Source organism: Phycomyces blakesleeanus (genome assembly GCF_001638985.1).
Source record: "Phycomyces blakesleeanus NRRL 1555(-) unplaced genomic scaffold PHYBLscaffold_2, whole genome shotgun sequence".
In the NCBI taxonomy this organism is placed as follows: Eukaryota; Fungi; Mucoromycota; class Mucoromycetes; order Mucorales; family Phycomycetaceae; genus Phycomyces; species Phycomyces blakesleeanus.
In genome coordinates, this window is record NW_017265135.1 from 1724739 (window position 1) to 1748196 (window position 23458).

General features: G+C 37.7%; 6 protein-coding genes across 6 annotated transcripts in view; 2 read left to right on the top strand and 4 right to left on the bottom strand.

Moving 5' to 3' along the window:
* PHYBLDRAFT_162676 (hypothetical protein) overlaps window positions 1-1249 on the bottom strand; it is a gene marked incomplete at both ends in the record, with an annotated part of 2798 nt that extends 1549 nt beyond the window's left edge. Inside the window, 3 exons of the mRNA XM_018434679.1 lie at window positions 437-457; window positions 810-1128; window positions 1208-1249. Coding sequence (XP_018297657.1) covers window positions 437-457; window positions 810-1128; window positions 1208-1249 — 382 coding nt within the window. The remainder of the gene's footprint in view (window positions 1-436; window positions 458-809; window positions 1129-1207) is intronic.
* Window positions 1250-3961: 2712 nt separating this feature from the next.
* On the bottom strand, window positions 3962-6457 carry PHYBLDRAFT_157282 (hypothetical protein). The gene is made up of 2 exons (XM_018433590.1): window positions 6239-6457; window positions 3962-6088 (listed from the first exon to the last, which is right to left on the bottom strand). Exons 1-2 carry the CDS (start codon window positions 6410-6412, stop codon window positions 4313-4315), a joined length of 1950 nt encoding a protein of 649 aa, XP_018297658.1. The 5' UTR covers window positions 6413-6457; the 3' UTR covers window positions 3962-4312.
* Window positions 6458-8405: 1948 nt separating this feature from the next.
* On the top strand, window positions 8406-9550 carry PHYBLDRAFT_106612 (hypothetical protein; the record flags this gene model as incomplete). Its single annotated transcript, XM_018427953.1, has 3 exons — window positions 8406-8779; window positions 8834-9090; window positions 9267-9550. 3 exons carry the CDS (start codon window positions 8406-8408, stop codon window positions 9548-9550), a joined length of 915 nt encoding a protein of 304 aa, XP_018297659.1.
* An 814-nt stretch (window positions 9551-10364) lies between these two features.
* Window positions 10365-11482, top strand: PHYBLDRAFT_58666 (hypothetical protein; the record flags this gene model as incomplete). The annotated part of the gene is made up of 3 exons (XM_018440368.1): window positions 10365-10927; window positions 10983-11010; window positions 11309-11482. The coding sequence occupies 3 exons, from the start codon at window positions 10365-10367 to the stop codon at window positions 11480-11482; spliced, it is 765 nt and encodes a 254-aa protein (XP_018297660.1).
* Window positions 11483-11994: 512 nt separating this feature from the next.
* Window positions 11995-12831, bottom strand: PHYBLDRAFT_58667 (hypothetical protein; the record flags this gene model as incomplete). The annotated part of the gene is made up of 1 exon (XM_018440369.1): window positions 11995-12831. One exon carries the CDS (start codon window positions 12829-12831, stop codon window positions 11995-11997), a length of 837 nt encoding a protein of 278 aa, XP_018297661.1.
* Window positions 12832-16318: 3487 nt separating this feature from the next.
* Window positions 16319-22370, bottom strand: PHYBLDRAFT_95926 (Not1 transcription factor; the record flags this gene model as incomplete). The annotated part of the gene is made up of 11 exons (XM_018443930.1): window positions 16319-16605; window positions 16671-18596; window positions 18705-19014; window positions 19102-19332; window positions 19415-19582; window positions 19628-19722; window positions 19801-20026; window positions 20112-21278; window positions 21356-21607; window positions 21676-21873; window positions 21999-22370. Coding segments are annotated over 11 exons (5232 nt in total), but the record flags the coding sequence as incomplete, so codon positions are not given.
* Between the last annotated feature and the right edge of the window lie 1088 nt (window positions 22371-23458).

Sequence of the window (23458 nt, forward strand, 5' to 3'; positions counted from 1 at the left end):
ATTCAGATCTAAAAAAAATCTCATGTAAATTAATAGATAAGTTACGCACTTGTCTCTTTATCACTAGTATTACTACTATTATTATTATTACTATTATTTCACATGAATATATATATACACACACACACACACAGCTTGACAATATAACTTCTTATAATCTAAAGAAAAGAAATACAGGGCTTCTAAAAAGAACAAGTCTCTGAAGCCAAAGTTTGCCCGGCAGATATGTCTTTCAATTATAAGCAGGAATAGAGAACAAGAAAGTGATGGGGATTGGGGGGGGGGGGGGGGGATTGGGGGTTTTGGTCTTTCATTCTCTATATGTCTGTGTCTGTGTCTGTTTCTGTGTATATATTACAGTGTTTCTCGTTTGGGGGTCAGATTTTTTTTTTAGAAAAAAAGTCTTTAAAACAGCCACGTTTCTTGCTTAACTTACTTTTGTTTCCCTTCTTTTCATCTTTGTATCCCACCAAGAAAAAGCATCATTCGAAAAATTACTTGTAAAGAAAAGAAACAAGAGCATCTTTGCATTTTTTTTTAAATTTACACATACATATATTGAAACGCATATTTCAAGTATCCGAAACTTCAAGAGTTAACCACCAAGTAAATTCTTCACGATATATACGCAAAGCAAAACCCGATCTATGAAACGCGACAGTAATACCACACACCCACATAAATAATATAATATAAAAATAGCTGAATAAATAAATAAATAAAGAAGTATACGCACAGAGAAAGAGAGAGAGATATATATCAATACAAATACATAAAAACAAAAAAAAACAAAAGAATGCCAAAAATACCAAAGGTGCCAAAGGTGCCAAAGATGCGGACGTTAAAAGACGTTGTAGTGTCCTTGTTTCGTTCTTCTGCCCGAGTATTCGGATTACACCGCCGATCCACAGGTCGAAATAGAGCACCAAGTACAAAGACGACAGAGTCGAGTGTATTTTCCTCAGACTCAATACCGCCTTCTGACACCCGAGCTGTCTGTGGATGTGGAAGGCTTCTCTCACCAGGCTGGGAGTGTCCAGAATGCCGGCCCAGCTGCCCAACCTGCCATCGGGCTCTAGAAGACGCGAACTCACAGTGCGGGCGTTGTGCAAGATCAAATCCAGTAATCTAAAAAAGCTCAATTCTATAAACCGTTACAATCAACGAGAATACCGAAAACAAACCGGAATACTATGCCCCCCTCTACCTTATCTTTCATGCTCTGTTTCCGACACCTAATACAAAACATAATTAACAAGAACAAGAACACCAACAACAAGAACAAAAATCTTAAATAGTTTAAATAATAACAATACTTGCAACAGTAGCAACAGTAGCAATAGTAGTAAATTTATTTGAATTTTAATTTAATATATATACATACAGATATATAATACATAATCTTGAAGATAAATGAGCTGTTTTATTTCCCCAAAAGCACACTATGTATTTCTATTTCTTACAGAATTTTCTCTTGGTTAAATCAGCCAATAACCATAAATTGTATATGTGTAAATACCTAATCTATGCCAATAACTTTGAATTCCAGAACTTGAATAATATATATATATTTGTTGTGCTTGTTGATTTAATAGTAATAAGAAAGAAAAAGAGAAACGCCGAGTGCTACCTGTGAAACCATAAATAATAATTGACAATTATTAAAATGATAAATACATGCTTTAAATATTATATATATATATATATTATTCAATTGAAGGCTTATTTTAACACATTCTTTTAATATATATATATCGATTAGTTGATATTCTTGTTACTGTTACCGATATTGATACTGCTGATTTTCTGCATGTATACGCTTATCTATTGTACATATCTTTCAAGTGAGCGTTTAATGTTGTGTGTGTGTGTGTGTGTGTGTGTGTGTACGCTTCATATTTCAAACCTAACAAAATTAACAAGTTTAATAAGATATTTTCATTTAGGCAGATTCGGGGGTAATAATAACCGGTGCAATCAGCTTCCTTATTTCTCTATATAAAGAAAGTAAACATGAAGGAAGTTTGAGATAACGCTTATTTTATAGGTATGGTCTTACACTCTCCGCCTAATATATATATATATATGTATTTGTATTTAGTGGTTCAAAGAAACACAAAGGTCTTGTGCTTACCAAGCCTGCTATTAGAAAATTAGATAGTGTAAGACCAATATAATAAGTACCAAACTGAGCTCAAAGAATACACACGGCACGCTACTATTTTGTGTGGTCAAATAGTGTGTGTATAAAATCTCTACCGTTCAAATTTATTAAGATTCTACTGATGATGAGCTACAATCTTAGTAATACCCATGTGTTTTTTATAATCAAAATTGGATAAACTTTTGAATAAAAGCCGCTTTGACTTGGTGTATATGTAATAGCACATATACATAATGCATTTATCTAAATACAACTTTAGTTACTTCTTTATTTATTTCTCTATCTCCCTCATCTAGTTTCTCTTGCTTTTTTTTGTTTTATTTTCAATGACGGCAATAATGGCGATACTTTTTTTATTTATGATTTGCATTATTACAAAAATACATAGCTACCATTTCCCTATTGTAACTATAAAATAGTTTATAGAATTAAGCAATTGTTTACAATTATAGATATACAGATATATGTGTGTGTATCGGGTTTGCATTGACAGTGTTCCAAAAACTCGTTTCCACTGATTTGGTGTGACAAAAGCTTTATCTCAGCAATTGAATGAGAGCACCAAAAGACAAACCACCCAGTCTCCCATTCCTCCTTCCTTTACCTATATTTGGTTTTAAAAAGGGGGTTTTTGTCTATTTACAACAATATTTTCAGAACATGACCGAGTTAATCTTGTCACCAATATTTGGGTTAAATTGTCATTAATACAAAGAAACTAAAATATATATATATAAAAAACAAAAGGATAAGTTGGGGAAGATGTATTTTTGGCATTTTTTCTATATATATACAAAAAATGACTTTTATTTAGAATCTGTCAATATATCTCTTTACCTTTCATTTCTTTAAAAGGATCGTATGAAAGAGAGAATGAGAAGGAGAGAAATCTCCATTGCTGTTCATTGGACTACAACATTTTAGCTATCATTATTCTTATTAATTAATTAAGTGACAGACCTAAAGATATATATATATATACATATATATTGAGAATTCACTTTATTTTTTTTTCCTTTTTTTTATTACTAATATCACTATTAATATTAATATCAGTATTGATTTCTCTGAGACTTTTAGTAAAGACTCTTACTAATAATTACAAAGCTGAGGAGATAAGAAAGCACATTGGAAGGACAATGGTAAAATAGGCAAAAAAGATATCTATTTATTAAAAAAAAGTTTCAAGTTAATAGCAATGTTATATACAATATATCAATATATCAATTTCTTTAGTTTGTTTGGTAAAAATTATAAAGATCTAAAGTACAAAATTCAAGGAAGCCAAACAAGGGAAATAGTATTAAAGCAGCCAATGTATCCGGGAAATGTATTTTCCTATTTTATATATTATTTTTATTTAGTTGGTGAATTGATTGAAATAAAAGAAGAACAAGGTTTCTATTGTGCTACACGAACGCCAAGAGAAACATGGCCTTGTACATTTTTTTTTGTATTCTTATTCTATTATATTCTATTGTGTCTATCTGCACATATCTTGCCATAAATTTACACCAACAAGATTGAACTGAATTGAATCAAATTTACCTCGAATTTATTTGATTTGTTATCAAACAAGCAAATGCTAGTAATACTAACAACACTAACAATACTAACACTAATAAAAACCTGGCGTTTATTTATTTATCTATTTATTTACTTGTACGAGTGTTTCATTGCTATGATTATTTTGATTATTTTTTTTAGTGCAACAGAAAATGATTTTTTTTAAAGGAATACGGAACTTGGCCTTTTATAATCATCATAATTATCATCGATAACATTATTATTTTTCTTATAAACAAATATTATAGCTTTTATTGCTTTATTTTTTTTAAACAAATGAAGATCTGCAATTGGAATATACAAAAGTAATGCAGATTTCTTTAAGGGAACATGGTGTTCGAAATGTGATGGAACGGGAAAAGAGGTTAGGACTAATAGAGAGATAAGCAAAAAAAAGAGGAAAGGAGATAGAGTGAAAGTTAGGTAGGTAAGGAGGGGAGTAAAGAAGTGGCTTTTTTTTGTTTGTTTGTTTGTGTGTGTGCAAGAGAGCAAAGGAAATGATAGAATAGAATATAAAGTAGAATAGAATAGGAGTAAAGTAAGAGAGTAGAAAATAAAATATATAAAAATGTATATATTAAATTAGTCGACCTCTTCAACAGTAGGTCCATCAGCACCAGGGGCGCCACCACCAGGAGCACCACCAGGGAATCCACCAGGAGCACCTCCGGGCATTCCACCGCCAGGAGCACCACCTGTGCTTGCGTACAACTTGGTCATGATGGGGTTGGCAACCTCTTCAAGTTCCTTCTGGCGAGACTCATACTCTTCCTTGCTGGCCTCGGCACTGTTGTCCATCCAGGAAATAGCTTCGTCAATAGCCTTTGTAAGAGTCTCCTTGTCAGCGGGCTCAAGCTTGCTAGAAACCTTCTCTTCAGCAAGTGTGTTGCGGAGGTTGTAAGCATAGGACTCAAGGCCGTTTCGGGCTGCGATACGGGCTGCGGCTGCCTCATCTTCGGCCTTGTACTTCTCGGCATCGTTGACCATGCGTTCAATGTCCTCCTTGGTTAGGCGACCCTTGTCGTTGGTAATGGTAATCTTGTTTGACTTTCCGGTGGTCTTGTCAAGAGCAGTGACATTGAGAATACCGTTGGCATCAACATCAAAGGTAACCTCGACCTGAGGTACACCACGGGGAGCGGGAGGAATACCGGTCAGCTCGAACTTGCCAAGCAAGTTGTTGTCCTTGGTGCGTGCACGCTCACCCTCATAAACCTGGATAAGCACACCAGGCTGGTTATCAGCGTAGGTGGAGAAGATCTCAGACTTCTTGGTGGGTACAGTTGTGTTACGCTTGATGAGAGGAGTCATGACACCACCAGCGGTCTCAATACCGAGTGACAAGGGTGCGACATCGAGCAACAGGAGAGAGTCAGTCTTCTCAGAGGTGTCACCAGTAAGAATTGCAGCCTGAACAGCGGCACCGTAGGCAACGGCCTCATCGGGGTTGATGGACTTGCAGGGCTCCTTTCCGTTGAAAAAGTCAGAGACCATCTTCTGGATCTTGGGGATACGGGTTGAGCCACCGACAAGGACAATCTCGTTCACTGAACCCTTGTCAATCTTGGCATCGCGAAGAACCTTCTCAACAGGCTCCATGGTTGTGCGGAAGAGATCCTGGTTGAGCTCCTCGAAACGAGCACGGGTGAGAGAGGTGTAGAAGTCAACGCCCTCAAAGAGAGAGTCGATTTCGATGGTGGTCTGGGCAGACGAAGAAAGAGTACGCTTTGCTCTCTCGCATGCAGTACGGAGACGGCGGACAGCACGGGCATTTTCGGAGATATCCTTCTTGTACTTGCGCTTGAACTCCTGAACAAAGTGGTTAACGAGACGGTTGTCAAAGTCCTCACCACCCAAGTGGGTGTCACCAGCAGTGGCCTTGACCTCAAAGATACCGTCTTCGATGGTCAACAGAGATACATCAAAGGTTCCACCTCCAAGATCGAAGATGAGAACATTGTGCTCGCCCTTGGTTTGCTTGTCAAGTCCATAGGCAATTGCGGCTGCGGTCGGCTCGTTGATGATACGAAGGACATTGAGACCGGCAATGGCACCAGAATCCTTGGTGGCCTGACGCTGAGAGTCATTGAAGTAGGCTGGGACGGTGATGACAGCACTGTCGACCTTGGTGCCAAGGTAACCTTCGGCGGTTTCTCTCATCTTGATGAGGACCATGGAGGAAATTTCTTCGGGAGTGAAGATCTTGGTTTCACCCTTGAATTCAACTTGGATTGCGGGCTTGTCGTCCTTGTTGATGATCTTGTATGAAAAGTGCTTCATGTCAGACTGGACCTCGGAATCGGTGAAGCGACGACCGATGAGACGCTTGGCATCGAACACAGTGTTGTAAGGGTTCATCTAATTTTTTTTAAAAAAAATAGACGCGTCAGTCAAGTCAATCACAGTCAATCAAAATCAATCAAAAATATATATATAAAAAAAAGCTACACTTCTTCTATGTTTCTTCCTGTTTAAAAGAATATAACATGCTATGTAATGAATACTTACAGCTACTTGATTCTTTGCAGCATCACCAATAAGACGTTCTGTGTCTGTAAAGGCAACATAGGAGGGAGTGGTACGGTTACCCTGGTCATTGGCAATGATCTCTACACGATCGTTTTGCCAGACACCAACACAGGAGTAAGTGGTTCCAAGATCAATTCCGACGGCTTTAGGCATATTAGAGTTCTTGTTTATAGGTTTTCTTTGAAAGAGTTAAAGAATAGAAAAACAAAAGTAAAGAACATAAGTCACCCACAGTATCACCTTTTATACGCATTGATGAAGAACGTAAAAGAAATTTTAAGAAAAATCCATTGAATTTGGTTGGCTACAAGTATCTAGCATGACGAGCGTTAAACGGAGAACTAGGCAGTGCGGCAATTGAATATTAAGTTATAGTACTATATATACAGGAGAATGCTGGAACATTCATGCATATTCCCAAGGGTTCCTTTTTGTGACGTGATTCCTTAATACCAGCACATTCTATATATCATTTACCATGATATATATATATATTGCGTATTGTATTATATATAAATATAAATTCGCCTTTCCTTTTAGCTGCCCTAAAAAAGGATCTTAAGGAATCTTTAGACAGCCAAAAAAAAAGAAAGAAAGATCTGCTTGTTTTACCTTGGAATTATTACGTGGGTTTGGGTAAAACTTGTATTTACCAAGTTCAAAACCAGAGTGTCAAAAAAATATGTGTATATTTAATATAATATATATATTACCGATGCATTACAAAGAAAAAATAAAAGCTTCATAAGGGATCGTGTAATATATGGCTTGTATACTTGTTCAAATCATATATATATATATATGATAAAAGCCAATTATCCTTTCATTCATTTATTCAACTATTTTATTTTTTATTAAAATTAATTAAAGAGAAAAGTTTAAACAATTAATAATAATAATAAGCCCACATATACATATATCTATATTAAAATTAAGTTTCTTGAGATCCAAACCACATCAATATGTTCTTTTCCTGTCAATCTTGTGCAAACCTATTTGATTTTGCTTTACCGCTTTACATTTACTGTTGCATATTCAAGTTAAAGTAGTACGAGTGGCTTGTGATATCGTTTTTATGTTCGCTTAGAAAATGGTTGCTAAGCAACTCCGAACTTTTTTTTTTTTTAAAAAAAAAGTCTATTTTGCTTCTTATATGCACGCGTGTTTTTCTTTTTTTTTTCTCTTCCTCTCTTCTTCTATTTGTGTGTACGCATATATTTATGTACATATGTGCTAGTGAGAGTGAATGAGTGAATATCAAGTAAAGAATGTCATAAATAAAAGAACAAAATAAAAAAGAAACGCGCTAAACAGTCCGCTCATCTGTTCCCTAGGTAACGAACAAGCTTTATTTGTACATCACTAAAAGGTGTATATTTTTTACGGCTGAATTACAAACACAGACATAAATTTCCACCAATAAAAAAATGTGCTTATGAGACAGATACAATAGCATTTTTTTTTTCATTAGCTCATTAAATTTAACAACATGATGAACATCTTTTATATTCACATTTCTAATTTATTGATAAAACAACGAAGAAACTCATAATGTTAATACTACTAATGACTGTATTCTTTATATCTATAGTTGTATTTGTACCTTTTCCCTTTTTTATTTTTATAAGAAAGAGCGCTTGGACCAAGTCTAAAAAAAAAAGAAAACAAGAGCAAGAAGCATATCCTGCGTTTAGTGTCTACTCGCTATTTAAGGAAGTAAATTGTTGACAATTGGCAATGTACAATACAAATATGGACAATATCATCGGGAGTTAAAATAGTATATATATATAAAACCGTAGAAAAGATAAAATAAAAAATATTAAAAACTTGTAAGCTTTAAGAGTAGCTTACTACATTGTCTAATAAGAGTGATATGAATTTCACTAGAAAATAGCAAGTCTCATCTTAAGTAACTAGAGGTACTAAGATGTTATCACAGATAATAATTATATGTTTGTAAAGAAGGCCGAATAGAAAGAGAAAAAGAAAAAAAAGGGACCCTATTTTCTGGTCTGGTTGTTTCATTTTAATCTCCGTTCGGTGCTCATTCTCATGGAACCTACCTACCTCACATTTCTATCAGTCACACTTTGGATCTTTGATTTTCCCTGATTTTGCCATCTCCCACGATAGTTTGCCTGGCATGGACAGGTTTTTCTCGACAGCGGCAACCACAGGCGATGGAGCCGATTTCAAGTTTGGTAAGCTAGATGAAAATTACAAACGGAATACTAATGATTCATCAGAACCAGAAGATGACTCTGTAACGAATTCAAGCAGTTCGCTTCAGAGTTGGATTAGTTGGTTCTGCTCGCTGTCGGGCCATGAGTTTTATGCGGAAGTGCCAGAGGACTTTATCGAAGACGACTTTAATCTTACCGGACTATCGGCACTCGTGCCATACTACAATGAAGCATTGGAAATGATCCTGGATGTTGAGCCAGAAGAATACACAGACGATGACGGACAATCCAAAGACGACGCCACCCTAAAAGACGATGAGGATGAGAATGATGGGTTCTGGAAAGAAGGAAGCTTGAAAACCAACCAAAAAGGCCGCGTAGAGCCCAGACTAGTGGAGCCTTATGCAGTGATGCTTTATGGACTCATCCACCAGCGATACTTGCTCACACGTAACGGCCAACGGTTGATGGCAGAACGTTATGCTTCGGGACAGTTTGGGTTTTGTCCGCGCGTGTACTGCGGACGCTGCCCAATCCTGCCCTGCGGCCGTTTTGAAGAGGCTGGACAGGAGAGTATCAGAATGTACTGCCCCCGTTGCATGGATCTTTACAGTGCCCCGAGCTCGGTACATCAGTGTATAGATGGTAAGGGTTCCCTTTCCATATTTTTTTTTTCTTTTTTTTTCTTTTTTACCATAGTTACTAATTAGTTACCGTGACAATTTTATTATTGTTGTTTTTAAATAAATAAATAAATTATTAAATAAAAAAGAAAAAAAAAGAAAAATAATATAATATAATATTCCTTGCATTATTTTTAGGTGCTCACTTTGGATCGACCTATCACCATCTCCTCTTTCTTGCTTACCCTGAGCTGGTTCCTGCTCCCAAGCGACACATATACCAGCCCCGTATCTTTGGATTCCGTGTGAACGAAAAGTCACAAGCAGGACCGAGAATGCAATGGCTTCGAATGCGACCAAGTAATTATGTGGATGATGAAGACAGTGAGGACATGGAAGAAGAGCGAGAAAACCCGGACGATGACTCTTTGGAAGAAGAGGCGGTGGGTAAGGTAAACAGACACGATGTCACAGCACGCTGAAGCGAGCTTCTTCGTTGTGACACATCTTCTCATGGATTAAAAAAAAACACTCGTTAGCCGGTCCCATCGCAGGCGGTGGAACAGAGGCAAGAGGGGGAAGAGCACTTGGAGAGGTTGACGAATCAGACAGAACGATGGCGCATTAGGGAGACGGGCCTCAATAGCTTTTTTCGACGCTGGCTCTAATCTCTACACACAATAAACAACCTCCATATTCAACTCACTATACTTGTCGCAAAATCTCGGGCTGATTCTAAAGCAAGACAAGGACAACGAGAACAAAAGATAAAGAGAGAGAGAGAGAGATCAAGAGAGATAAAGATAAAGAGATAGAGATTAGAGAGACCCCCCTTTCCATCTTCTCCCCCAAACTGAAACCAAAACCAAAACCAAAACCAAAGCCCTAGCCAACCATACTCCATTTTACTCCACTAAACCCCTCATTATCCTTTCTCGGAGTGTTCAATAGTCATATATATATATATATCAGAAAAGAAAGAGAGAGAAAAGGACCTTGGGCATGATCTAACGAATGGAGATTAAGGGGACTATATTTTTCTTCTTCTTCCCTTCTTCTTCTTCTTCTTCTTATCTTTCTTCTTCTTGTTCTTCTTGTTCTTCTTCTGCGTATTCGGAACAAGGATCTGTTCTTTACCAGTCAAGTCAGGAGTTTTGGTCGGCTGCGTATATTGGTTGTGATTACGTTGCAGATCCTTCAAAATTCCTTCCATTCTAGTGACAGACATACAACCTTTCCATTCCTTTCTATCTCCCAGCACTCCCAAGCTAAGAGGTGTCTTCCGATGGCATCCCAATGAACCCAACACCAGCTACTACCACCGAAAGCCATAAGGCTACCCCTGATTTGTCTCCCATTGTCATTGTCCTCATCGTCTTCGCCATTCTCGCTGTCATTGCACTCTTTGCACTTGCCTGGCTCTTCTGTCTCCGACAAAACTTCAAACACAAGCGTCGTTCTACTTCTCCGCCATCACCCACCTGCCACGACCTTGTTTTTTCATCTATACTACAGCATCCCCCAAAGCCGTTTGTTCCTACTGCAACCAAGAAATATAACCGTACAGACCAGACTACAATGTTTGAAGATGGGTATTCATACTCTAGTCACCAATCCAACTCCAGAAAACCAGTCGCTACCTACGACAGTACAGATCCTATCCTCATGTCGCTGGCTCGACAGCGAGAAGAAGACAGAGCCGGATATTACCGAAGTCCTTCCCGATTCACGGCTCCATATATTAACAGTGCTAATAGCAGCAATACTTCTTCATTTGTTCCACCTTCCCCCGGAGAGCTCTTGCGTGACGAAGAGGCTGCTACAATGCATCGCATGTCCATTTCATCATATCATGTTTGGTAACCATACCAAACTGAAAAAAATAAAAAATAAATAAATAAAATAAAAAAAAAGTTGTGGGTCATCTTCGGCATCTTTCTCGGTAAGATGATCTTGGCATGACACCCTTCTGTGTAGATTAAGTAGATAGCCTTCATTTGCCTCTTTACCTTTGTTTATTCTTTTTACCTATTACTCATGTAACATTCGTCCTTTATATTTATATAATTATATATAATTATATTCTTGTTTATTCATTCACTTACTCTCCTTTTCTTCTTCTTCTTCTTCATTTCTCTATATTATTTTTAAACCAAAAAAAATGCTACAAAAGCGCACACACACACACACACACATATATATATATATAAATGCATAAATACATAAATATTAAAAATAAGAAGATTTATATCGAAAGAGAAAAAGCGAGAAAGAGAGAAAGAGAGATAAAGAAACACAGACAAAGAAGCATGGGGTTGAATAATACAACACAGAGCGTAGTTAATGCACGATCATCTGCAGATGGTCAATGCTTCAATATGATGAAATATGTCTTGGCTATTGTCAGAACCTAAACGCGCAAAACAATGATCTATGACAACAATACTAAAAAAAGATAGTAAGCAAGATTTTGTGATTACATGAAAAAATTATAAAAAATAGTAATAAAAAAAAGAAATAGAAAATATGGGTATTTTAAACAAATCATCAACAATATCATAATATCCACAACCACAACCACTGCTGCTGCTGCTGTTTATTTTGCTCGAATAAACAACAGTACATATGCATTTGTTCACTTTAAAATACCACTTACTTATTTAATATCAAGCTCTTTCATCACACATAAAATCGAACAACCTGTTGAATTAATACTTCATTATCCCTAAATAAGAATACGGCACATATAATAAAAGCTCCTTATTATTCAATTATCCCTTAATAATAAATTCTATTTAAGTAGATTAAGCTTGATCCGTAGAAATTACAGTGTATTAGACAATAAGAGATTATTCACTTCTTTTAATTAACCCGAGTACCCGTAAAATAATCGCTCTATATTCATTTATATTCATTTATATTTGCTTTATTTCATTTCATTTTTCGGAGTCATTTCGTCGATAGACCCTGTCAGGACAGTCTCTTGGTCACGCTTTTGAAGTTCAGCAATCAAATCATTCAAGAGCTTTCCATGAGCATAGTGACAATAGCCCATCGAAACACCCCACTTCCATAGCTCCATCTGTCGCTCGTCTTTTCCTTTGAATATTTTTGGAGTGTGCCGATACTGTGACCGATCATTGTGAGCTAGTTTTTTTGATTTACAGTCAAAATTGGTGTGGGCAGTGAATGTAGGCGAAAGTTCAGTAGCAGTAGTTCCCTTTTCGTCAAATGAACATGCACTTGGGGCAGGAATATGAATCGAATCGGCTCTAGTGACCAACTGGTAGGATGTCATATGCGAAGGCAGTGAATTAGCAGATGTAATCGTCCCGAGCATTGAATGGGGTCTTTGTAAGCCTCCAAGTGTAGAACATGAGACGGGATCGCTGGTATAAAATGATTTACAAGGTGAAGATTGGGATCTAGGTAGTGCAAATGAGGACTTGATTGGAGGAGGAAGATTGGACTGGTTGATTTGGAGAGCTATCATGCGTTTTTTCCAGTATTGATGGATTCGATAGCGGTTTAGTCGTTGCTTCCGTTTCCGGCGTTTCATACGGTACCAGTGGATTGTTTTGTAGATATAAACACTCAAGTAGACAATAGAAATGAACGTCAGGATAGCCGGAACATAGTAGTTATATACGGTTGAATCACGAAGTAGTCTGCCCTGATTCTCAGGCAATGCAGGATCAGACAATACAATATCACCTTGTGTTATCACCACTGCCGCAGATGGTGCCATTGATATTGGCGGCATGTATAAGAAAACCAGACTGAAGCTAAGGAGCAGGTATTTATACACACTCAACTATCTAAATATCTAGCTAGAAAATCTGTCGCACTCAAGACAGCCAACCAAAGTAAGGAAATCCAAGCTGAACCAGATGACTTGACAGCCGAACTTCCTTTACTTGTTTCCTTTAGATAGAGAGTGTATCTTTGCGGTTGGTATCATAATGACAGCTTAACAAAAAGGCCTGTAGGGAGCCTTAAAAGGAGAAAGCAAGTTACTCTTAAAATAATTAGTATTAAACAGATAAGTACATAGAATGCAAAGTACATCGAAACACACATATGTTAAGACAATTTAATGGTGGTGAGCAGTATTCTTATTGTAAAATTTAGCCTAATGCCGAAATGACGGCTTACAGAAAAATAAAATAAAATAAGATTAAAGGCTATAAAAGTGATTTAGCAAAAGAAAGACATATAAAGTAAACATCTCCTACGATAAACACGTTCGTAATAGATGCTTGGATGACTTCAGAACCTCCTTTTTTAATGAATATAATAAATAATACTCGCCAATAGCGCATGGCATACTCAGCCTGCATGGAATAAGCGGCATAACTCTAGGCACTTTGTATTACTGATCGAAACAGTGTGTGATGGTGTATTCAAATACAAATCCTTGCTCTCCACCTTTATTACTGTTTTTTTAACAGTAGCAGAAAACATTCATAAACAAAGCAAAAACAATTCATTTAAAATTCTGAATCAACTTTAATATATATATATATCTGTGTATTTTCGATTGTAAGAGTACACAGACATCTAATGCAGACTTTCGGTTAAATAAACTTTAATACAGGTATCTGTGCCTCATGAATTTTATGCTTAAGATCTTTTTAAGTTATTTGTGTACGGGGTTTTACCTTTCAGTTTATGTACTTAAAGAAAAAATGATGATTAATATATAATCATACCAAAAAAAAAGGTTTCACTATCCAAGGCTAAAACAAAAAACCATTATAAAAGTCGTGATAAATTTAACATACAACTACTTATCAGCAGTAATAGCTAAAGTTCTCGAATTTTAGTGACAGGATCATATGTATGTTCATTATTTAAATATAAAAAAGAAAATATCAAGATAAGGTATAACCTCCCTTGTCATCAATTGCAGCTTGACATTGATATTATATACTGTTTACCAAGCATAATACAAGCTCAATTCCTATTCATTCTCTTCCCCTCTCGCTACTTTAAAACCTTCAAATTATCACCGTAATGAATTCAAGCCCTCTCGTAATTCATTTTTCTCGAGAGCCCACCAGAGATACTCAACGAGGTTAAGATCCGGGCTTTGAGTTTACCGTTAGTAAAAACCCTGGATCTCATAATTGTTTTTTCACCACCTTAAATAAGACTTAGCATACCAGCTAGAATTGTCTTCTTGGAATAGGAAGATCTTGTTCTATTTCAGTGAAAAAGTTTAGAACTAAGAGAGGAAGTTTTGAGTAAAAATATTTGCATGTTGGTTTTGGTTTACGTTTCCATACAGAAATATTAAGATCTAAATCTACCGGCCTGAAAACAGCTCCAAATCATCATACTTCCCTTCTCCCACTTTATCGATTTGGTATTTTTTTCTTATACATTTTCTCAGCCCTTATTATTGCTCTACTTCCTCTATCGTGAACCCCAGCCGTGAACTTGGGCTCATCAAAACATGCAATACTTTTTTCATTACTCATGAATTCATTTTAGCCATATTCTCTTGTAGTTTTGTGTTAAAGTTAACTTATCGACTGTGATATACGGACTAAACCCCAAACGCGTAAGATAACTGAGTATTGTCTTTTTTATAGATGAATACTTTCAAGTTCTTTAAGAAGTTTTTCAGCCTGGGATATGAGGAAAACTAGATATTTTGAACTACTCACCCAAGGCGCCTTTCTGTACTTACGCCATTCCTTCCAGATCTTCTGGATCCTTTTCTTTCGCTTTAGAAATCCTGCTCCTACTCTTTTAAAAATGTATTTGATGGTTAATAGATTAATGCTATCTACGGTTGCAATCTTTTCTGCACAAAAATCAGCTAAATGCATGTAAATGAGCATCATTATTTGTAGGGATTCACTTTTTAATATGGATCGCTAGTCGGTTTAAAAAAATGTGTCTTGCATGTTGGATTCGATTAAAAAATGAGAGTAATATAATATCCTTAATTTCATTTTTTTTCTTGATTTATTTTAGTAGTTTTTAGTTGGGGTCGAAACGTTTATGTGTATCAATGTATATACAAGTACACTGGTAAGATATAAGTTCCCACAACTAGCTCGTAGCCAAGATAGATATCAGGTCGTATACAGTATTACGCTGATAAGCCCCGATCTGAGCTGGGACACCAGTAATTGTAAAACACTGGATACTGGATCTCCTTCTACTCCTGGCACTACGGCAGCATCACTGGCATTTTAGATTTGGCAGTGGCACCTGGACCACCTCTGCAGTTCTTAATTTTCTCAAAGTAATCCACGATAAATACGATCCTTTATTTTATTTCTTTGGCTACTTGATATTTATCGTCATAATCACCCTTTTGATAATCCTACCGAGTAATTTAGCTCCAGTTTAGTAGTAGTGTAGATACCACACACCTCTGTAGTAAATGTCTTGTTGACTAATGCCACTGGCCAGCCCAAGGCCTCCCGGAACTAAAAGTTCGTACAAAAAAGTATATATACAAGTATATAAATGCTATAAAACCTGTTTTTTTTAACTGCAAACTAATTGGAAAAATCTGGTACGAAAATTGTGCCAGAGAGATTAACAAGATACACAATTTCCAATTATCAAATATACTCCTACACACTCACAATGTTAAAAATTAAGCGTTATTTTCAATAAAGTATCAATAAAACTATAACAATAACAATAATAACAACAACGACAACAAGGAGAATGATAATAATAATAAAAAAAAATCCATTGAGCCAGCGTATATTTTTACATAAAAAAAAAAGGGAAAAACAAAATAATACATTTTCTTCTTTCGTCAAATCCATGCTAACAACTTATGCTCAAGTATGTATGACTTTTTTTTTCTGCTGTTGAAAAAAAAACGAAATCAGAGTTTACATGTTATTGAGCAAATATAAAATGAAGTTAGAAAGAGGGAAGTTGAGAGAAGAAGAGGGGAAGAGGGGGAAAGTGAATCGAGTGATAGAAAGGGGAAGATGACTGATAAAGATATAAAGGGATAGAGACTTGCTCTGTTGAAAGTAAGAAAGAGTTGAGTCACTTGTACAAGGTAGGTATTTTGAAATCGAAATTATGTTCATGAAGTGATTATACAACCCTGGACAAGAAATATGATATATACACATATTCATATATATATTTGTTTAAATTTGGTTGATAGATCTAGTTAATTATTAGATTAGTTATCTTTTCTTCTTTTTCTTCATTTTTAAGCTATTTTGTTAATTTTTCCTGTGCGTCTACGTGAAAGCTTACCTAGAGACACTTTCAAACAGACGTTCAATATCAGTGGCACATTTCGTGAATGAATGATTCCAGAAGTTATAGCGAGGGTTCTTTATAAGCTCGATAAATGTAATAAGTAAGCCCCAAGGATGAGGACGGTTTACAATCAGACGCTCCAACAGTACTCGCGTAATCTGCTCCTTGACAATCTCCTTATTGCTTTCAGCAAATAGATAAAGAAGGACACAGCTAAAGTAGTGTGTGTGGCTGTTAGGATAACGCAGCTGGTTTGCAATTGCACTCAAGAACAAATAGCGACCTAACAATTGTATATTTAGACTTTGATTTACACATATCCAAAAACATTCTATCGTGTAATATTACCTTCTGAGTCAACTTCATTCAAGAGATGTTGGAAAATTTCCATAGGAGCACCCTGATTAACAGGAATTCCTTGGGTAATACCAGTCACGCCAACATAGAACACAAGTGCATTGATTACTGGAAGGTTATATTTTGTTACCACATTAGAAGCTTCTTTCTGCTCCGGACTCAAAAGAAGCTTGTTCTGAAGCCCAGACAAGAAATCTTCAGGAGTCTCGGACACAATAAACTCATCCACTTGTTGCTTAAAGTCGTTTGCCTTGAGAGGTTCAATGTAATCAGATAATATACGTGGAGATTGGTTGATTTCAGGCAACAGATCCACCTTGAGATTGGGAGTAAATGGATCTGGAAGACGCATATTACGAGGGAACGCGCTTAGAATAAGGTTTCTGAGTTGGATACAGGAAGATGGAATCACGTCACAGAAACTGTAGTGATAGTCGCAAAGGAACTCAGGGAAATCATGCAACAGCACAAGCAAGACACGAAGTGTACCTCTGTACAGCATACGGGTCGTATCTCTTAGTTCAACATTACGAAGAAAAGGAACGAGAAACTGGAATAGACAGATGAGAAGCCTCTGGAAAGTTGGCCATCCCTTTTGATTCTCCGTCAACAGCAACTTTGGCATGAACAATCGATGAGAGATCAACTGGAGCCAAGCAAATGTGAATCCTGGGAAGTATGAAGGTTGAAGCATGTGGAAGGAGTTGCTCAGTGCAGTGAGGAGAGGGATATAGACCGACTGAAGCTGATGTTCTGCTGCATGAAGATCGCTCAACAAGCAAGTAAAGAGGCGCATAAATGGACGTTGGTTGAATTGCTGTTGGCGTTGCTCATGGTGCTGAGCAAGTATAAGTAGAATCACAGAAGTAACCTTGTTAAACTCGTTCACCTTGGCTGTATTATGATTGCAGTTAGTAGGATCTGTCTGGAGCTTGACAATTCCAATAGCCAGTTTTGAAAAGGCGTCAATAGGCTGATATGCAAGGCTAGGAGATTGGCCAGGGATTTCTTTAAACTTAATGGCATGCTCTACCGAAGCCTCGATACAGACACGATAAAATAGCATTGATACATCCTCAACCTTGAATATGCTTTGTTGAGCAAATTGTGCAATAAATGCATTGTGAGCTTTCTCGGTAGTTGCGGGATGCTGGTAAAGGTGAACCCACTCGGTAAACAGGTACTCGAGTTGACCACGCAAAGTGGCTTCGTCTTCTTGAGCGTCTTTAACTTGATTCTGAGCCAGTCTGCGAATGTCCTGTGCATCCTTAACCTGGCTTTGAGAATAGCGACGGATATCTTCCATCAACATTAATACACTTTCAGGAACATTTCCACGCAGTCTACCGAGTGCTTCAAGGGAAGACATAAACTCTTGGCGAGTGGCCAAAGGAGTCTCTCCAAATACACAAGCCCGAATAAGTCTAGCAGTAAAGTCAATCGCAGTCGTTCGTCCAATATCAATCAAATGCCCAAGCTCTAGGTCTTGTTCGGGAAGATGGATCAAGCCGGACTTAATCAACGCAACGGTCACAGGAACATTATACTTGCGCTCATCGTCTGCATGGGTCAGCCATGATGTGACTAGGGTACCGACATTGGGTGCAACTTCGCACAAATTCTCGAGAAGGACGACAAATGTTTCTCTTGAGAGCTGGGTTTCGCTCTTGTAAAGTAGCTGGACTACCTTTTGAGCAAAGGTACGCGCGGCTTCTTCTTTATCAAAGCTTGAGAGTGCTAATATAGGAATCTGGTGGATGATCGCGCGGATATCATGGTGATTGGGTAAAGCACCAAAGCTCGATACATTGGTCTGGTTTGCTAGCTTCTCAAGTTCAGTCATGTACTGGCTAAATCTTTCGAGGGTCTGATGAGCACTAAGTTGTCCAGGAGGACCATCAAATCCGACATTGCCACCTCCAGCCGAGGGCATTGGGTGACCATTATTACCGTAGCCATAGCCGAAAGGACCACTTTCTGGGCGGCTCAGGCGAGAACCTCTTTCAGCCTCAAATGATGGATTACCCGAAGGTGCCGATCTGGAAATCCTAGCAAAATCCTCGTACACGCGAAGCTGACTAGACTGAAGGCCATTGGGTTTTGAGCGGAGGGGTTCTGGCAACGTTGCGGGGTATCTTGAAACAGAGAAAATCTCCATATCAAAGTAAGGTTGGCCAGGTCTTTGCTCGCGATGCTTTTTACGAGCGGTGTAAGCATTCATCATAGCCTCATCCACATCGATAGTAGCCTTTTCCATTGCAGCCTTTTCAATTACAGTACAGACTAATTCTAGATTATCAAATACGGTTATATGTGCAGTCTGCTCTGCTACAGCCTATAATTTCATTTTCGTAGATCAATAATGAAATTCACCATCAAATGCGACTTTCTTTGTCATTTTTAGGTAAAAGCCTAATATTACCTCAGTAAGCCCACTGGCCAGGAAGATGTTGCGTAGGTTAGAAATAAGGCTTAGACGTAGAGGCTCTCTACATGTCACCATAGCAAGGCTTCCTGCAAGGTTTTGGGCCATAAGATGGGCTGCTTTGCGCATCTTTATCTCATCAGACTCCATTGCAAAGTCTTTAGTGACAAGTTCACGTGTAGATACGGTAGCAATAGACACTGAACGCTCCACCACAGCATCAATGATCTGTATTGATAAGGTTATACAAAATAATGTTTAGCCTACTCACAAATCCAGTGATTATATATGTATATAAATATTGACAAACCTCACGGATAGACTGGTTAATTGCTTGTAAAACTAAACGTTTTGCGCCTGGTTGCGTAGCATACATAACAATCTGAGGATTGAATGTGATATATGGTGCAAGGTTTGGCAATGTAATCATCAGCGACTCTTCCATCTCAGGAATGAATCCTCCGTCTGGCACAGCAGACTGAAGCATTGGGTTTCCTCCAGGCATAGGTCTTCCATTGTTTACTAATGAAGAATCATCTCCTCTAGCTAACATTTCGGCTAAGACCGTTCTGTTGTCTTTGGGCTGCCTGTTTTTTAAAACAGAAGTTGCCTCAATATCTATAATGATTTTATATATGAGATTATAATTCGTATATTCTGATTTATATCAGCTTTTTTTTATAAAAAATACATTACCATTTAATCCCAATGATAAACTCTTGCAAAGAACCTCAATCTCAAACTTGAGATTCAACTTCAATTCTGCAAACTGGTAAAGTTCTACCAGTAATTTTAAGATGGCCATAAGCCATGGGTTCGGCGGCTTGAACACTCTACTCTTGTTGCATTGCTCCAGTACTTTGCAAACAAAAGGAATGACCACAATCAGGCGATTATTATCATAGCCCTCTAGTAAAAGTTCCTACACATAATCATCAGCGCTCTTCCCTACAATATTTTCCTTGGTGTCATTTACACAAGGGTATATTTGTGATATTGATAATTACCTTGAATGCAATATTTTTGTGTTTGATAGGTTTATTTCTAGCCAATGTCATTCCTCCTAACCAAGCACCCAAGTTTTTCAATAGGCCTCGCTCTGAAGAAGAAGACACGGTATTTTCCGAATTTAACAGGATTTGAATATTTGCATAAGTCTCACGAAGTACATGTTGATACAACAATCTACTCTCCACAGCATCAAGAAGTAGGAGATACAATTCGTGATAATTTGGCTCAATACTAGCACGTTTTACGACGAGATAATTACTGAACCATTGATAGGCCGACTGATCGAGTAGATTAAGCAAATCTGATGTCTTGGTTTCCAAGTTGTTGAGTGCAAGATTGTTTATAATAAACAGGATCTTGTCCTGGGTCAACTCTGGTGGTATTTCGTAATTGATATTCTCGTCACTTATTGGCACAGATGGAACCCTTAATGTCGTGAAGAAAACTGCTTGGTTGGGTGCCTTTGTTTCAGGAGGAGGCATCATATCAGCTTGGGCTGTCATTTCAGGCATTAATAACTCCTCTTGTTGTTGTTGTTGCTCCTGTAACTGCGCTGTCTGTAATGATGCATTGATAAAGCGTATGAGCTCAGGGTTGGCTTGTTGGAGTTGCTGAATTTGCAACAAACAAGCACAAAATTGGGGAAATTCGGGTAGACGTGACTGGAATTGAGTCAGAGCCTGAAGTCCAAAGTTGAACATCTTTGAGCCGAGTGGCTTACGCAAAGAATCAAGTACGCAACGTAGAGCAGATCTTAGAGGTGCGTAAGACACAAGATGATGTTGAATCAATGAACCGAACAAGACACTTGTGATAGCTAGTTCTTTGTCAGGATATTTTGGGAAAAAGCTGTACTCATCAAACAGATTGTGGATCATACACGCATATAGGTCCTGCTCGTGTGAGTCTTTTGATGTACTGTAGCTTTTTAGTCGCCCGATAAATTCTTCAAGCGATAGTTCTCCACTATAAATTCGTTCGTAGTTTGAGTTGGATTCTTTTTCTACTTCTGGTTTGAAGGAAACTTCAGCTCCAGTGGATCCTGGTTCTGCTTGAGTGCGAATGTTCATAAGTTTGGGATAAGTTTGTAAGCAAACACTCTGAACTTCCTTAAGTAGTTCTGCATTATCGGGAGTCATCGGACTAAATGAAGAATGTAAAATCTATTAGATAATCCCCATCGTGTTTAAATATATATAAATAATAAAAAGAAGGGCCTGACTTACCTCTCCGAAAGAACCTTGAGAAAGAGGCCAAGAACATCCACTTGAAGGGGAACAGTTGAAGGCACTTGATTAACATCTTTTCGAGATAACTCAGCCGAAATCTTCTGGCTCAAAAAGTCCAAGCAGACACGCACAAATGCATCCTTATGCTCTGAGATTTTGTCTTGGAGCCATTTCTCAAGGTTTAAATATTCTCTACGAGACGCCAGCGCAGCAAGGTCGATCGCAAAGAAAAATGGTTGGACTTCGAGCATTTGTGGAATGATCTGAGTACAAAACAAAGAATATTTAGTTGTTTTTATCCTTTTTCTTTCCTTGTCTCCCCGTTTCTAACCTTGAGTTCATGGGTAAAATCAAGAATACGCATTAAAGAAGTGGAATCTTCTGCGTAGAATTCAAGAACGCTCTTTATAAAAAACGACGGATTGAGCTGCCAAAGTTTTGTCAACGCAAGTGTACTTCCAGGATGTCCTTTCAAGTGAATAGCAAGTAATTGCTGTAACATATCTTTGTGAATGAGGGACTTCATGGGCTAAGTGTGGACCAATACAGAATATGGCTGTTAGGATACTTCAATGAACGATATAAACCTTCCTCGTTCTCTATTTCCTTATTCTATACATCTATTACTACTGTTATAAATTTTATTATTTTTACCTGTACTTGTACAAGACCAAGGAATATAAGCTCTGGAGAATTTCTCGCCATCGCTTCCAACAGCTTGTTTGCATCTTCATTCACAGGAGTATCCACCAAATCCAATACACGTTCAATCAAATCCAAAGAATTGAGTTGATCATTTACCAATTGTGCTGCCGCAGCTCGCACATGTGTACTCGATGCACTGAAATCCTCCAGTTCGATAACCTTTCGTTTAGATAAAGCGACCAAGCTTATGACATCCGGAGATGATGTGACCATTTGGTACAGTGCACTTATTTGACCTTTTAGGTTACGCCATTTTCCAAAGAACTTATTCGCTGGGAAGAGTTCAGACCCCTGAGAATTCAGAAGGTGTAGGATCAGTATATACACATATATGATATATCATAATAACAGGGGCAGAGCGGTGTTTATCTCTTGGGCTAAAAACAATAATAACAATAATAAGTTAAGAACTGTCATTGTCTTACCTTTGGGCTTTCCTTCCATGCACGGATGATTATATCGAGACCTCTTTTATCACGAAGTAAGAAGTGTTCATAATCTAGATTTTCAATTACTTTTTCCCAGTCCAAGTCTGGTGCCTAAATAGGTTCAGAATTATTGTGAGTTCAATATTCTACATAAAAAATTGGAGAAAAGTCTACAGACCAGCTCTTTTACAACGAGCACAAAGTTCTCGACATTCCAGCTGGATGATTCCGGGGAAGAACCATTTCCAACACCATTCATGTTGATGCAAGCTCTGGCTATAAAACCCAAGGTCTCTGCTACTTCTTTCTCGTCTATTTTCGGGTTTGTTTTTGAAAGTAGATCACGCACAGACGCTGGTGAGGAACAGCACTCATATCCAGCCTCTAGCACCATTTTGCTGAGAGCCCCTTGCTCGGCCTCTCCGTTTCTGATACAATGTTTTACATTAATGAATACTCCGTTCAGCTTTTCTTACACCACTGTACTCACTCTGCCATTTTTCGTGCGAGAGATAATTGTATTTTTTGAGGTATCGTTTTGTCTGAAAGATGTTTAGCCGCGAGGGAGACAAATGCCTGGATATCTTCGTCTTTGAATAAATTTGAATGTGAGTCTAGGCTTTTTTGTATCGCTTGTAAAGCCCAAGATAAAGTAATTTCTGGTACTGAGTCGAGTTCACTTAAAACGCGTGTAGCAGGCTGAATATTTTTTGTAACGACTGTAATAGCTAAGAAAACAAAAGAGCAAGTCAGGACGTTGAGTTACGCGAATCGAATGAGCTATGGTAAAGTTTGCGAGATGTAATATTACCTTGGATGACGACCTCGTGTCGAGCAGATGAGATTAAAAGAGATGCACAGACGAATATATCAAACGCGTTTAGTTTAAGTTCGCGGAGAACGGTCTCAAGATCAAGATAAATAGATGACTCTGTTTTACAGAATGCTTCGAGTGCTTCACTGAAGGTGACGACAGAATCA